General features: G+C 29.7%; 1 protein-coding gene across 1 annotated transcript in view; it reads left to right on the top strand.

Annotated features, from left to right (window-relative positions):
- LOC107449262 (uncharacterized) overlaps positions 1 to 9,001 on the top strand; it is a 10,107-nt gene extending 1,106 nt beyond the window's left edge. The window contains exons 2-5 of the mRNA XM_043052406.2: positions 2,693 to 2,873; positions 5,909 to 6,042; positions 6,854 to 7,043; positions 8,695 to 9,001. Coding sequence (XP_042908340.1) covers positions 2,693 to 2,873; positions 5,909 to 6,042; positions 6,854 to 7,043; positions 8,695 to 8,863 — 674 coding nt within the window. The 3' untranslated portion in view covers positions 8,864 to 9,001. The remainder of the gene's footprint in view (positions 1 to 2,692; positions 2,874 to 5,908; positions 6,043 to 6,853; positions 7,044 to 8,694) is intronic.
- Positions 9,002 to 16,097: the final 7,096 nt, after the last annotated feature.

Below are 16,097 nucleotides of genomic sequence, written 5' to 3'. Positions count from 1 at the left end.
GTACTTTGACTTTAAAGCAAAGTTTCAATTAGCAAACTATAATTTAAATTTAAAATTATGATTTCTTTTTTTTTCTTTTGATTTTTAAAATTACAAAATAAATGTAACAGATTGTGTTTATAAATGTAGCCATTCATCAAAAAATAAATAAATACTTAATCTATATATTTTTATATAAAAATATTCACTTTTAATTCTATAATAAGATAAAAATAGATAAGTTAAGCTAAAAAAAAGTATGTACTCATTGGAATTTTTTTTCACAATTTCTTCATAGAAAATCTGATAATGTGAAAGATACTGTAAATATATTATGAGAAAAAAATACCAGTTACCGGATAATAACCTTATTGCTTCAAATAGACTTTGAAAGGGAAGAATGACACTATATCAGGAAAAAAATATCTGAATTCATCAGCCCTTTTTTTTTTCTCTCTATTTTTGGCATATTAGGGTAATTTCTTTTTAATATAACTTCAAGCTTTAGAAATATACATTTTCCACCAATTAAATATGATGCATATTTTAATTCCATGGTTTTTCAATCATAAGTTAGAATTTTGATTAACATTATTGGCATTTTTTTAAAAAAATTCATATTTATTAATTACTTTCTACGGCTATACAAGTCTATATTAAGACAGCATTAAATTTTTAATTTAATCTGTACTTTCAATCTCAAGAATCAAAAGATATTTAAAAATGTAATTTCAATTGTGTTGGAATTTGTCACACACCAAGAAAGTAATTTCATTAAGTAAAATTAATTAATGTAGCAACTTGTTTAAAATAAATTTTAAAACTAAGAAAAGAAAATAATAAAAGTATTAATAATTTAAAACACTGTTTTTTAACTTTTAAAATCAATATATATATATATAAAAAAATCATTTGATTTAAATCAATGATTTTTTTTAAAGAAAATCATTTGATTTAAATCAACAAACCCTGTAAAAATGTAAATTATTTCTTCATGACTAAGTTTTTATTTCTATAAAAATACAAATTTATATTAAATAAAAACTTAACATATAACTAGCTATTTAACATAATACTTTGTTATTTCTGAAGACAACCTAACAAAATGAATTTTAATAAATATTTAACGTATATTAATATTTTAATTCTAATTAAATTATTACTTACGGCAACTTAACAAAATAAATAATAACTGTAATGTCAATAAATAGAGAAACGATCAAAAATTTTCAAATATTCATAACACTTAACGTCCGATATAATTCAAAAATTTACCGAAACTCTAAATGAAAAAGGACGATATTTTACTTAAAAAACAAAAATTTATTTCTTGAAAGAAAAAGCTTAATTAAAAAAAATACATAATGGATGTAAATTGAGTAAACTTCGGTTTATCGAGTCACAAATAAATCATAAATCAGTCGTAGAAAATTGTACTAAAAATGTTTTTAGTATTTTCGAAATTTTCAAATAAATGTAGAAAATGCTTTTTGTAGAATGTTGTGCAAATAAATCTTTAAAAAAACTGAATAAAATGGGATGACCGAAAAAAATCTGTTCTGCCCTGTATACTTGTACAGGGTGCGTAACGTTTTTAAAAAGTGCTTAAAGGTGCTTATTTTTGATTTTTGTTTTTTGAAAGCCCTTAAAGGTGCTTTTTTCATTGGGTAATTTTAAAAAGTGCTTAATTTTCCCTTTTTCAAAATGGTATTTTTCATTTACCATGTTTGTTTTCGCTGCGAATTATGCAAAAAGAAGAATTCACATTGTTCTATTCAACTTTTTCTCAATTAATTCAACCCCAATCGATTTCGGCGTATTGTCAGTTTGTAACGTATGTAAACGCCACTTCATAATTCAGAATTTCATGATTTTTGTCAATTGTCAAAAACAATGCCATAAGTTTTTTTTTTTTCGACATGACGATTAAAACAAGATAAAACTGTCAATTGTCAAAGAATTTCCAACCCTACCTAATTATATATTTTTTAAAGTGCTTAAAAATATTTTTTGAGTGCTTGAAAAGTGTACAAAGGTGCTGTTGCAAACACAAAGCAGTTATACACGATTTATTTTCACACTGTAATTTATCCAAATTTACAGTTCTTTAGATCTAAAAGAGAAATAGTTATTTATCATTGGAATTTCTTTAATTTATAAAATCATTTATTGATAAATTTTTGAATATGAATAGAAAAAAAATTTCCAACTGCTTTTTTTAAAATTTTATTACAAATGTTATTCTGATAATCTAAAAGATTTTTTAAGTAATTATTAAACTGTTTCTTATAATTAAAAAACGTTAACATATGTTTTTGTAATTAAAGCTTCAATATATGTATACTTATATAAAGGAAACCGGTGTCCCATCTGCGTCAAAAGGTTAATGGAAAAATTAATCTTAATAAAATAATAGTAATTGTTTTGCAACCATGTTTCCTTTCGCTAAAACCAAACGCAAGAGTTACGTTTGCTTAGGGTTATAGCTACCTTTTTTACCATTTACTGTGAGGAAGGTACATAAAAATTTTCTGATGAGTCATTTTTTTAAAAAATTTTTTTAGTATTTGGATGACCTGGATTTGGATGATGGGTTTAAATTTATTTACTGACTGCACTATTATTGAGCATTTATAAAAATAAATTTTTATACAAATAATCTATTTAATTCAATCAAATAGATTCATGTGTTTATTTATTTTTTTAATTTGAGGAATGTGTAAAGCCAAGCAGGGATATAGTATTGCAGATGCTGTGTTTAATGAAAAGATGAATGCAGGGACAAAAAGTATTTCTGCTTGCACTGTAATAAAAATGCAAAGATGTCTTGCTGATATCATGAAATCTGCACCTCTACTCCTGTGGGTTGGATCGCAATCTGTCGACTTGGAAACGTAAGCATTGGTTTTACATTTTTCTCCAAATTATTTAAATCATAACCTGTTTGCTCTGGATTAATGCTCTAAACTGCCAGTTTCCATTTCTACAATTTATAAGTCTTTTTTTTTAATTATTATTTTTAATAAATTTGCACTTATAAATTCATTTACTTTTGATTTTGATAGAGAAAGAGATTCAGAAAGAATAAATGGATTAAAAAATAATAATCAAAGCTACTAATCGCATTAAAAATCATAATTCTGACAAAAAATAAGGTCGCATCTAAACTCCCTAGCTCAGGTTCGAGCAACCTATTTCTTTTCGTTCTAATGGAATTCGTTCTAATGGTTTAAGTTCATTAATTTTTTTTTAGTTTATGCATGCACTGAATTCAAATTAAGAGCAAGACTATATTTCCCCGCTCCAAACCTGCGAATTAAACTGTCTGACTTGAACTAACATTGATAAAATTTCATTCAATCTCTAAATATTTTCAAAACAATTAATGAAATTTAGATCATCACATATTATTAAAATAATTAGTTGTCTTTCGTTAATCTATGAAGTTCACAATTTCCAGTAAAATAAATTCATTAAGCCTTGGGGGCAATCATTTAGAGTTCTGCAATGGAAAAAAAAAATTGGGAGCCGCTGACTTAGACTGTGTTAAAACACGAACTCGAACTGATTAAAACACAACTCTATTTTTTGAAAAAAAAGATGCCAATACCAACGTTAAAAACTTATCAACTTTTAACTATTTTGAACATAACAGTGTTAACAAAAAAGAACATCATGCCAAAGAACTAAACAGATAAACATCAGTGTCGTAACTAGATCACCCATCGCATCTTAATTTATTGTCGTTTTCAAATAAATGATCTAGTTCATCGCTTTTAACTTATCGTTTTCAAATAAATGATCTAGTTCATCGCTTTTAACAGACTGTGCGTTAATTAGGAGAATGTATTTTAACACCACAAACAGTCCACTAATAATTTTAAGAGGCCTCTCTCCTCTCGATTAAACTCAACTGTCGAAGAATCGTAAGATGGAGAGGGGAAAATTCCAAACATACTTTTAAATCGCTTTGTTTCATTTTCACAAATAAACTGATAATGGTTTTTTTTACTACAAAGCTGCCACTAGATCACAATTTAAAGGGCGATATACTTCATATTATCTTTTAATTTTTCTGATAATATTTTACCAATGCAGTTCTGCAACCAGCAGTTTGTGAAAGGCAGTTCAATAAAGTACATTTAGCCGTGGTGACCCAGGGGATAGAGTGCTTGCCTCCCACTAAGGTTCCCCGGGTTCAAATCCCAGCGATGGTCGACCGATACGAATTCCAGCTCGCCTCGGAGCTGACGTAAAATATCCTCAGTGATAGACAGCTAGTGGGTTAGAGTTCCCTTGCTGTAAATCTAACCGTGGGAGGTTTTCGTGGTTTTCTTTTCCATGTAACGCAAATACGGTTAAGTACCATCAAAAAAGCACTCCACTAAGCAAATTTCTCCCAATACTTGATGTAAGAGTCACCTTGTCTTTTGCATTGGATTCAAAATTACGAGTCTGCGGAGTTGAACATTGGTAGTCGTAAGCTCAAAATTGGGTTGGCTGTACAACAACAGTTATAAAACAAAATAGTATACATTTGTCTGCTTTGAGATTTTTGATATCAAAATCAGTTAAATTAATCAAAATCAGTCTTCATCAGCTGAAGCTGCAATGAAATAAAATTGTTAAGAGATCTAAAACCTGAGAAATGTTTAGTTTTAAATTACTGATTCAAAACCACAAATCTCATATTCTTATTGCTTTAAAGTTTTGAGGAAAACTCCATAGAAGTTCTAAACATTATCAAGCTCTATCTGCTCTAATGTAATAAAGTAACTCTTTCATTTTCCACTTGTTTCAAAAAATAATGTGTTGGATTTTACTATATTGTCAAAAGTTTGTTAAGCACAAAAAAATGTCAAGAGCGCTTAAATCTGAAATTTTTCAATTCAATAAGAAAGTTCTTGAGATATGGTGAAATACGCAAGAAGTAAAATTAGCATTAAGGGCTCCTAAAGGCTTGGTTTCTGAGGACAGGACGCCGTCAGCTGGAAATCAGCGCTAACCTCTGATTGGTCCATTTGTGAGTTTGATAGTATACGTCATCGAACAATCATCTTGAACTACAATTGCCGTCCAACTCAACTGCAGGTGGATTACAACGTGACGTTAACCACAGAAGCAATGGCGGACAACATCCAACAGCGCATTGAAATCAGCCAAGATTTTGATTTTGACATTAAACATAGCTTCTTCATTAAACATAGCACTCTTCATTTAGCTCAGCTGTAATGTGTTTTTTCTTGGACAAAGTCATTATTTGTTCTCTAAAACACTGGTCGACAATAACAAAATCAATACAAATTCAAAATAAATATTTGTTTACGTTATTAACGCATGCGCAATGAGAGATAATGTCTGCGTTGGGCCGACTGCTCACGCTGAGCTAACAAAAAAGTATTTTTATGGCGTCAGCTCTACGTCAACTTTCCGCTGACGCCCAAATAAGGAGCTAGTTCTAAGAAACCAGGCCTTGAGCTAACAAACCAGTATTTTGTTGGCGTCAACGGGACGTTGACGTCCCGCTGACGCCCAGATAAGGCGCTTGTCCTAAGAAACCAGACCTTTACCAAACTGTTAGGACCATATTTCACAGATTGCTGCCACCGCCTATATTTTGGGACTCAAAAATCCGAATCTGTTGAAAAAAAGGGATGTTTATTAAGAGAAAGCACGATTTTGTGTCTAATTTAGTAACTTGAAATATCATCTGCACTAATTATTTAGTATATTTGAGGTCACCCCGTTTGAACCATAAAGATTGAGAACGTGAAGATCCGATCATTAGATCAAAAGTTATTTAGGGTGGTTTCTTTTTTATTTTGCGCACTGTAGATTTTAAAAACATAGTTTTGTGTTTTTTCTAACAGGATTTCAAAAAAAAGTATTAATTTTTTGTAGTTAATTTGCTTTGTTTTTCCTTATGCAGAAAAAAGGAGTTCGACAATTGTCTGTCAGGGCTAATATCATGTATGAAAAAAGTGTTTCCCACTAAAACAAACAGATCGCAACAACAGAAAGATTTCTGTGGTGATGATGAGGATTGTTATGATGATGGTGATGGTAAGATTACTCTTGGTAATCTAATTCACAATGATTATGATTTATATATATATATATTATATATATATTAATCTTTTTTATGTTATCCTAATTAATTATTCTAAACAAGATACTTTCTCGCACTTTTAAAAGCCACTTCCTGTTCTTGAATCTGTTTTTGGCTCAAGCATGCATTTAATTAAAAGCAGGACATTTTCCCCTTTGCTATCTGTGGGAAACGCTCAACCTATTTGATAAACCAATTACATTTACTAAGATTTCCCTCTTTCCCTAAATTGAAGCATTTTACGGATTTACTTTGCGAGATTTTCCCTAACATATAACCGAGGAACGAACTTTTCGTACACACTCTCATGACCGCTCTGTCTAATAATTAATAAATAAATTTTGTACCCCTCCATCCCGGCCTAAGACCTGTTTTAATCCTTCCACTCGGGAACGACGTTATATAATTTAAATGCTTTTTTTTATTGTTTTTATTAACTTCTCTACCTGTTAAAACTTTTGTTGCCTAAATTTTCCAATCATTATTACTGCTGAAGTGTTTTTTTCATAGATGGCAGCACTGAAATGTAATTTGCATTATATATTTTTTACCAATTATTTTATTTGTTAAAGCTAAAATCACATTCATTATATTTTTTCTTCTTAGCAACCTTCTTTGTTAACTGTAGTTCTTGGGAAATCAATTTTTAAACATACTACTTTTTTGTCTTAATACAAGTATTAACCGCTAGTGCTACTATATATTCTCTGCCTGTATTATTTTCTCATATTATATTTCATTTGGTTCCTATTTTTTTATTTTCAGAAGAAGATGAAGATACTTATCCGAAAGGCAGTTTAATGGCTTTTCTGCAATGTTTTTTGAAACCTGAGAATGCCAAAATGTTATTTCAAAGCATAGGAGACATTGTTTTGGAATTATTTGATTATTTAGGAAGTTTTATGTTTGCTAAAACGGAACTAAATTATGCAACTCCTAATAGTATAATGTGCGGGTAAGTTAGAATGTATTTCATCTTCTTTTTCCTTAATGAAAAAAGGTTAAAATCCCGCTACTGTCTGTTTAAGATAGGTACTCTTCCCAACACCTCCTAGAACAGGGATGGCGAACCAATGGCACGCGTGCCATTTATGGCACGAGACACAATATTTTGGGCACGCCACCGTTATTGTTATTACTCAAATGTTATTACTCATACATCATGAATTGTTATTACTCAAATGTTATTACTCATACATCATGAATTGTTATTTACTCAAATGTTATTACACTATGAAGCATATGTAACAATTAAATTAAAATTCACAAAAACAAACATTAATAAAAAAATTAACAATTAATGCTTAAAAAACAATAACTATAAAAAAAAACAAGCTAAAAATAAATAACTAGCAAAAAAGAAAAATAACAGTCCTGCTTAAACTAACATCTTATAACTTAATATAAGTTATTTGTCATCTTATCTGCAACAACAGAAGTCACACTGATGTTACTTTAAGTTGTTTTAAGACATGGCAAAATGTTTTTTTTTTCAATGTAAATAAAGTGTTTTAAGTTGATAGTATTTAGTATTATTATTTTCAAAATTATTTGAAGGCACGTCTATGACCTCATTAAACAATTTTTTAGAAAAATTGGCACGTTGGTGTATAAAGGTTCGCCACCCCTGTCCTAGAAGAAGGAAGGCCTCAGCACGGATCAATTTAGTAGTCCGATGTGACGAAGTTAACTGCGCAGTAAACGAAAAATAAGAAAGTTACCATAGAATAATAAATAAGAAAGTTACCAATCGTTACCATAGTCACCGCCACAGCTCCAGACGAATGTCTGGAAGAGTACCTATCTTAGGCAAACAGTAATTAGCCAGAATGCCTATATAGCCTCCACAAATCTGGTGGGGCAGCCCCCCCCCCCATACTTTGATGTCTGTACCTTGATTTCTTTTTGCGATTAGTCTCTAATGGAGTTTTTATTTTTATTCCCTGGCTTATATATTGTGTTTACTTTGCCTTCGACTCTAATAGGGCTTTTATTAAGGGCAGTATTTATGAAATACCTTTAAGATATATATATCAAATACACTGCTTCTTCCCGCAGTGATAGTAGATACGATTCCCTGTCGATCACTTACGTCTAACATCACTGGCATCACTGTCAGTGAGCGGGTGGGTGACCACTTTAATCAGTCTGCAAAGTAAGCAAGGATGCGTGGTATCGGTCTCGTTAAACTGTTCTACCGTAAAGTGCTTGACTTCACGTGCAGATCGTTGGGCTACCGAAGCGGGGGTGCCATCCCCTCTGCAGAGGATCAAAATTGTGATGGCATGTCTTCGGATCATCCTCAGGGATGTTTCCCAGACTGTCGCCAATAGCCCATTGTGCAGCTCTAAGACGACGTAATTGAATAACAACAACAACAATATTCTATAAAGAAGAAGAATATTCTGTAACTATTATAGTTCCGTCCATTCTGAAATGAAATTTATTTATTGGAATTATTCAGTCTACCGAAACGGAAGAACCATACTTTCTGTTCTGAGAATGAAATTGTGATAGTAGGTCTTCGCATCATCTTCAGGGATAGACTGTCACCAATAGCTGAATAATATACTACGATTACTACATGATATTATCTCTTTTTGCAGAGCAATGAGAAAATATTTAAAGACTATAATGTCTACTTCAAGAAAGGTGTGCGGCGGTGGGGGAGAAGCGTTCTGGCCAATGGTACTTAGTGAGATAAAGAGAACAACAAACTTTGCTCCTTTCTACAAGGCCTGCTTACTTGATGCTGTGCTTGGAACTGAGTTGTGATGCTAAATATATCATGTGTAAATTGTGTAAAAGAATGTGCCGAAATTTGTAGTTCAAAAAAAAAATATATATATATATATATTTGATTAATGTACTATATACTTTGTTAAGTTTTGTATAAAACAATTTTTGATTTGCTGTTCCTGTGTTTTTTTTCCCAGTACAATATACATATATATATATATATACATATACGATTTATCTGCCGATCGATCCGATCGACCGATCTACAATTCTTTTCATTAATTGCGAGAAAATCAGACTCCACTGAGTTAGCCCATCTCAACCGTGGCCTTTCCCGCTTTCTTTTTCCAGTAGGTCTAAAAAGCAGTATCTTTTTTATTGTGTTGTCATCGCTCATTCGAATCACTTGGGTGATCCAATTCTATTTATTTTTATGTATTTAATAATATCAGGTTGTTTATAAATCTTGTACAGGTCAAAGTTAAATGTCCTCCAATTATTGTTTTCATTTACAACACCAAGTATACTCAGCAAAATCTTTCTCTCAAATATTGCGATACAATTTTCCTCCAGTTTTGCCATTGTCCAAGCTTCAGAAGCATATATATATATATATATATATATGAAATGTACTAGCATTTACAAAAGTTTGAAAACGACTGCTTATTTTTTCATTTGCATTGTGTCCACACCAAATAAATAAAAGGAAATAAAGATAAAAGGTAAAACGCATTTGCAATTTTTTTTTCAAGACATTTCTTTTGATGATATTTTAGAAATTGAACCTGAAAATCTTCTCAACTATTATTTAGATTTTTCAAGAACTCTATACCACATTTTTGCAAAAGAAAAAGATTCTTTCACGTTAAAGGTGTCAGGTATGTGACNATTTATATATATATACATATATATATATATATATTATATTTTATATATATATATATATATATATATATATATATATATATATATGCAGTGAAACCTTGCTACAACGATAGATATATTGCTGTAGAGAGATATATTATTATATCGGTGGCACAATAAGGTTTCTTTAAATTTTAATGTTATATATCTATTAACTATAAATCTATTTATATATTTTATAAAAATTTAATTTTCCCAGTGGCAATTATGGTTAAATATGAAATCAGATAGGAATGTTACTGTGACTTCTTAAGACTCATCTGTGACTTCTGTGACTTCTTAAGAGATAAGGGAGGCAGTTCTAAGAATGGAAGGTTTTGGGGTGGCCCATGTACATCAAGGATAGGGTATTGAAATCTGAATACAAAAGCCATTCACTGTGGTGAAAAGAAATAAGATAAATACACAATTAGCAGTAATACTTCTCTTAACAGAAAAGACCGAGGGAAAAAAAAAAGGCAAAATATTATAAAATAAGATTTTTTGACATTATTTGAATACCAATAATAAGTGGAGAAATAAGGTTGAAACTTGGAAAAAAAACTTTTTACAGGGGTTTATTGCTTTAGAGAATATCGTACTATTGAGAGATGGATGACATTAATTACGTTATTGTAATAGAGGGAGTCACTGTTGTATCGGATATCGTTGTAGCGAGAGTTCACTGTATATATGAATCTATGATGTCTTTAAGGAAAAATTTATTTTTTTAAAAATAAAATTAAAATTTTTTAAAGCAAATGTAATTATTTCCAACGAAAATATTTCAAATCAGTATTAATTGTTCCACAAGTCTAAATTTAATTAAAGGAACACGATAGATATGTCCTTTATCAAGAATACAAGAAATCATTAATTGCTGCACATTATTGGAATCTCTGGCATTTCGACATAGTGAAAATTATTTTCACCCTCTCGTCTCAGCTTATCTTGATGCCCTGGAATCTTGTTATATACATATGAATGCTGCGTCCCTTGTTGACGACATAAGTTCTTACTATATCCCACTCCCATATCACGTGGTAATTAATTTTACCCTCATTTGCCATTGTGGTTTTCCATTTTTCATCATTTTTTCTCTCGACAACTTAAAATAACGCTTAAAATAATAGCCCATTGTGCAGCTCTAGTGCGACGTAAATTAACAACAACAACAACAACTCTCGACAACTGTGGTTTTAGTTTTCTCTTTTTGTTTCTTGCCTTTATTTTTCCATTTACGTTGGCAACGTTACAACGCTTGAAACATGTCTACTGTTATTACCAATATTTTTGACAATACCAGTTTGTTTTGAGTATATTTTAGAAGCGAATGAAGTTTTTACTAAAGTGACAGCTTCAGTTTCGCGGGATTATTTTTACAATCGTTACTCTTTCAATCGTAAATCTAAAATATAATTACCCAATAAGCCATGAAGATATTCTAAGGCTTATCCCATGCGACTCGTTCAAGGATATATTTATTAAAAAGAAAAAAAATCTTAAGTAAATATGTACTTCAAGCAAAAATAATTTTGTAGACATTCATGAAAAAAAACGCTTAAAATAATAGTTTTTGAAGGTACGTCCGAGATCTCTTAGTTAAATAATAGAAAACAAGAAAAAATTATGGAAATTCTGCTTTAGTGCCGCCATCTGCTGATTGTTTCTCAAACTCAAAGCTAGTTTAAGTAGAAGAAAAGTTTTTTCTATGTAGAAGAAAAGTTTTATGTAGAAGGAAAAGTTTTTAGCTTCTCTTTATGAAATATTTTCCTCTACCCTTTCTGAAAACGATGATTTTCTTATAGAAAAAACGGCACCAATTTTTCAATGTTATTTTTTAGCTAATTTTCTTCTTGTATTTTCCCTATAGATTTATGTTTATGCCTAATTTTGATTTTAAAGGCTGTTATTCAGATAAATTATATCAAAACCATGATTTTTCTTACTATAACACTAATATTTTTTTCCCAAACTTAGCATACAAATATATAACAACATTTCGTACGTGCTCCATCAATATAGTGACGACATCTATCAATTTCAAAGTACACTAAATTTTAAATTTTGCTTAAAATTTATCATCGATCGCAAAGAATTTTTCTTTGAAATTGTATGATATTTGAATGAAGAAATACTATTTAAGCTGAAATCTTTGCTCTATTATAATGAGAAAAGTTAAGCTAGCATGATATCGGTGAAATTTACATAGCTTAGTTTTTTTCTTTTTCAAAAATGAGCAACTATTGAACACAATATTTTTATCTGTTTTAGTATAGTAGTGACATCTGTACTAACAAAATTTAACTAAATTATACTGTTGAATTGTTTTTCAGTTATAGTGCATTTATTTTACAAAAGAAATTTTTTATTTATTTTCTGGAGCACTTGCAAGTTTAATAAAAGTAATTAGAATTTTTTTACTAATATCTCTGCCATTACCCTCGAAACATATTACGAAACATACCCTCGAAACATATTACGTATAAAGTGATTAACTACATTAAAAAGAATTGCATATAGTAGTATTATTTGTGTAATACGCATGGTGAAACTAAAAAACTCTTAAAATTGTTCTAAAATGTCCATTTAATCAATACATATTAAAAAAAATTGCGCGAACTCTTAACTTATTTCTTTTAAATGAATTATGCTTTAGTTAAAATCAATTTATTTCCACAACCTAAAGCAGATCTGCTTTAGGTCTCAAGACCTAATTAAATTTTTTTCTTGTATATTTTTTATTTATTAAAATATAAATGTATTTATATGTCTTTTCATTTAAGAAAGCATATTTAAAATAAAATGAATAATAATAAATTTTGTTAAATTTTGTCTATTTTGTTAAATTAGAACTAAAAAATAATCATAACATTTGGAAAAAATTTGAAATTTATTACCTTTTTACAGAAATCATTGTTTTTCTTAATTTTTTTAAATTCATTTTCAAGAAATCCATTTTAAGGGGGCCCCTAATCATTGGGGGCCCCAGGCCATGGCCTAATGGGTAATCCAGCCCTGTCACGGGCTCATATCGTAATAAAGATTTTGTATTACAGAGCGTTCGTAATGACCTTAATATATTTTTTTAGAACCCTTTTCAAAAATGAAGTGAAAAAAAGTATATACGCTAAGGATAGTAAATAAATAGTTAAACGGGGAAAAAACAAAACGCTATCGGAATCGTTAGTGAGGAAAGTGGTATAGTAAAACGCGAACCCAAGAGAGCCAGTTTGATTGTTTAATGAAACATGGAGGTGTCTCTAATAACTGCCTCCAATGCCGGATTAACCTATAGGCACACTAGGCACATGCATAGGGCCTACGAAATTCAGGGGCCTACGAAAAACTTGGGAGAAAAAAATTTGTTGACAAAAATAATTTAGCTTTAAAAACAACAAGTGTATTTTGCACAAAATTATGAAGATACAAATAAAAATATAATATTTTTCGGTAATAAATTATTTTGCAGAATCTTATGATCTAATATATTACTTTTTTGCGATTTTTGGATTCAACGAAATCTTGTATTATGCTGTCGAATTCCAAACTACGCAAAATGTCGTATTCAATAGACATAAGTGCGAGCGATGCCAAACGATCTTGATTCATTGTTGAACGCAAATAATTTTTTATCAATTTTAATCTGGAGAAAGATCTTTCTCCTTCTGCATTTGATCCAAGAATCGACAAATATATTCTTAATGCAATGTGAACGTTAGGAAAAGTATTCACAAGTTTATCTTTAATTTGAGCCTTCAACATTTCTTGTGCAGATTTATGTTCATATAAATTTGAAAATAGTAAAAATTCATCTACAAAGTTTTTCTCTAAATCGGATGAGTAAATTTTCACCAAATTTTGCGCTTTTAGTTTAATCTCAGATTCTGACAAATTTTTGTGTAATTTCCTTGTAATTCGGGTTCGATAAAACATCGATTAATGACACTTTTTGGTCGATCCAGAAAACTGGGAAATTCAGACATCCGGGATAGCGATGGTCCCGAGCATCCCAGATAATTGGTTCTCTACTGTATAAATATTTCTTGTAATTAATCTCACTATCAATTTCACTGTTTTCTTTGCTGGTTTGTTGTTGTATTGTTGACGTGAAGTGTTTACATAGTTATCGATCGAACTAATCATAATGGTATTATCGATATCAACTGCAATATCGGCAGTATGTCGGTATTGCAGATAAAGTTCGATAAACAAATTTGTAAATTAAAATCCATATTAATAAAAATGTAAAAAAAAATATGCAAGAAAATTTTAGCATATATTTTGAAAAGAGGGGAGGAGTGGGGGAAGGAGAGGAGGGCCTAAAAACGGCTATGCCTGGGGCCCACGAAAGGTATAATCCGGCTCTGTGCCTAGGGCCTACGAAAGGTATAATCCGGCTCTGACTGCCTCAACTAATATCTGTTCTAGCCGGCAAACAAACAGGTTTTGATGTTATCAGATCCGGCCTCCTTGGTAGTGTCATTTTTAATAAATCTTGTTTCATAACACGAAATGAAATCAGCGGACAAACCCTCATCGTTTTGAGCTTCTTTTAAAAAGTGCAAAAAGAACTTTAAAAATTGTTTGAAAATTTTTAAATTTTTAAGAAATTCAAATCAGGCTTTTTTTTCCCATTAATTTCCAAATACTATTCAATGAAAAATCATGAAAGAAAATTTTCTCAGCGCATGCGCAGTATAAAAGAACTGCTTTAAATACTCAGATTTTTAACGAATGTTTTTCAAATTTTAAAGCAATAATTCAGTAATTAGTTTTAAATTAGCTCCCAAAAATTTTGCTTTACATATATAATTAAGCTAGGCATAATAAATATTAAGCATAAATATTTAAGCTAGGATTACAAAATTTTATGCAGTTATTGCAAATAACAACCAAAGTAATCGATAAAAGTTACGAGCTTATTGCTTGATTTTCTGGCGTAGGGTGTTTCAAAATACTTGTTTTGCTTTTATAGTAATTTATTATTGGTCCCTCAAACCACTGAAAGCTTTACATCTTATTGCTAAGTATGAAAAATCGCATGAACTCAACACCACTAAAGTTAAGAAATAATCCTTCGAGTATTCATTGAGAAATTTTTAAAAAAAAATGTCAAAAACTGTGAGTCAAAGAAAAGGGAAAATCTCAAATAAAATTTTTAAAAAAAAAATGCCAAGTAAACAAAAAAATTTCCAAGTATTAAATTTCTTTTCGTTATTATTATTTTTTTTTTAATTTTGGTCATTTAAATTTCATCATTATAAATAAAAAATATCAAGAAAAGATGTAGACTTTTTAAAAAAAAATATTGCATTGATATATTTTGCTTTGTCTATAATAATACAATATTAGAAAGCACTTTTTTTTGTTGATATAATCGTGTGAGCTGATGACGAGATTATGTTTTTTTCTTTTCTTGTTTTCTCGCTTTTAAGGTTATAAAATGGTTAAAAAAAAATTTAATATCTTTTTCTGTTATCTCTACATTTTTCTTTGTTTATCTCTCTTTTTTTTAATTTTTTTACCTTTTCTGTGTTATATATATATATTTGGTGATAGTGATACTGATACAATATTATATAAAGTGCCTTTTTTGCTGATACAGTAGGGAACCGATTATCCGGAACGATCGGGACCATTGCTATTCCGGATAACTGATTTTTCCGGTTTTCTGAATCGCTACAAAAAGCCGTTTGTTTATTGTTAAACACAACTAAAAAAATGTTTTTTTGGAAATAATCTTAAAAAGAAGAATAAACGATGAAGGAATACACTAATAATTATTTCCAAAATGATGGTAAGGTAAACATCTTTCAGAAAAGAAAAAAAAAATCCTAAAATCTTATGAGGAAAAAAAATGGCTCAAAAATTTATCGAATTTCGTTCCGGTTTTTTGGTTTTCTGATTTCCGGATAACGGGTTCTGTACTGTATAACCATGTGAGTTGAGGAGGTCATACCTTTTTATGGTTAATTTAACTCTTTTTTAAAGCATCTTTTATTAATTATTATAAAATTTTTTTGAGATATAATTTTTTTTTTTTTACGTGGGATTATTATAGATTTAGTGTTCTATGTGCTTTATAGGTCATGTGCAGTTTACAAAACATCATTATCAAATAAATTTTAAAAACTTTTTCTCAATTTTGTCATCTTCAACATAGCAAAAAGCAGTCGTCATCACACAATCCTTAGAATCGACCAATAAGTATCAAAATAATCGCAGAGAACGTTTATTAAAGTAGAACAATAAACTATTTATGAAAAGAACTTGATGAACAAGTTAAAAAAAAAAAAAAAAAAAAAAAAGAANTCAATAAAAAAAAAAAAAAAAAAGCAGGAAAATGATTGTGCATGGATGAAGA

This window comes from Parasteatoda tepidariorum, chromosome 8 (genome assembly GCF_043381705.1).
Source record: "Parasteatoda tepidariorum isolate YZ-2023 chromosome 8, CAS_Ptep_4.0, whole genome shotgun sequence".
In the NCBI taxonomy this organism is placed as follows: domain Eukaryota; kingdom Metazoa; phylum Arthropoda; class Arachnida; order Araneae; family Theridiidae; genus Parasteatoda; species Parasteatoda tepidariorum.
The sequence above is the reverse complement of the archived record's forward strand: the minus strand, read 5'-3'. Positions and strand labels throughout refer to the sequence as shown.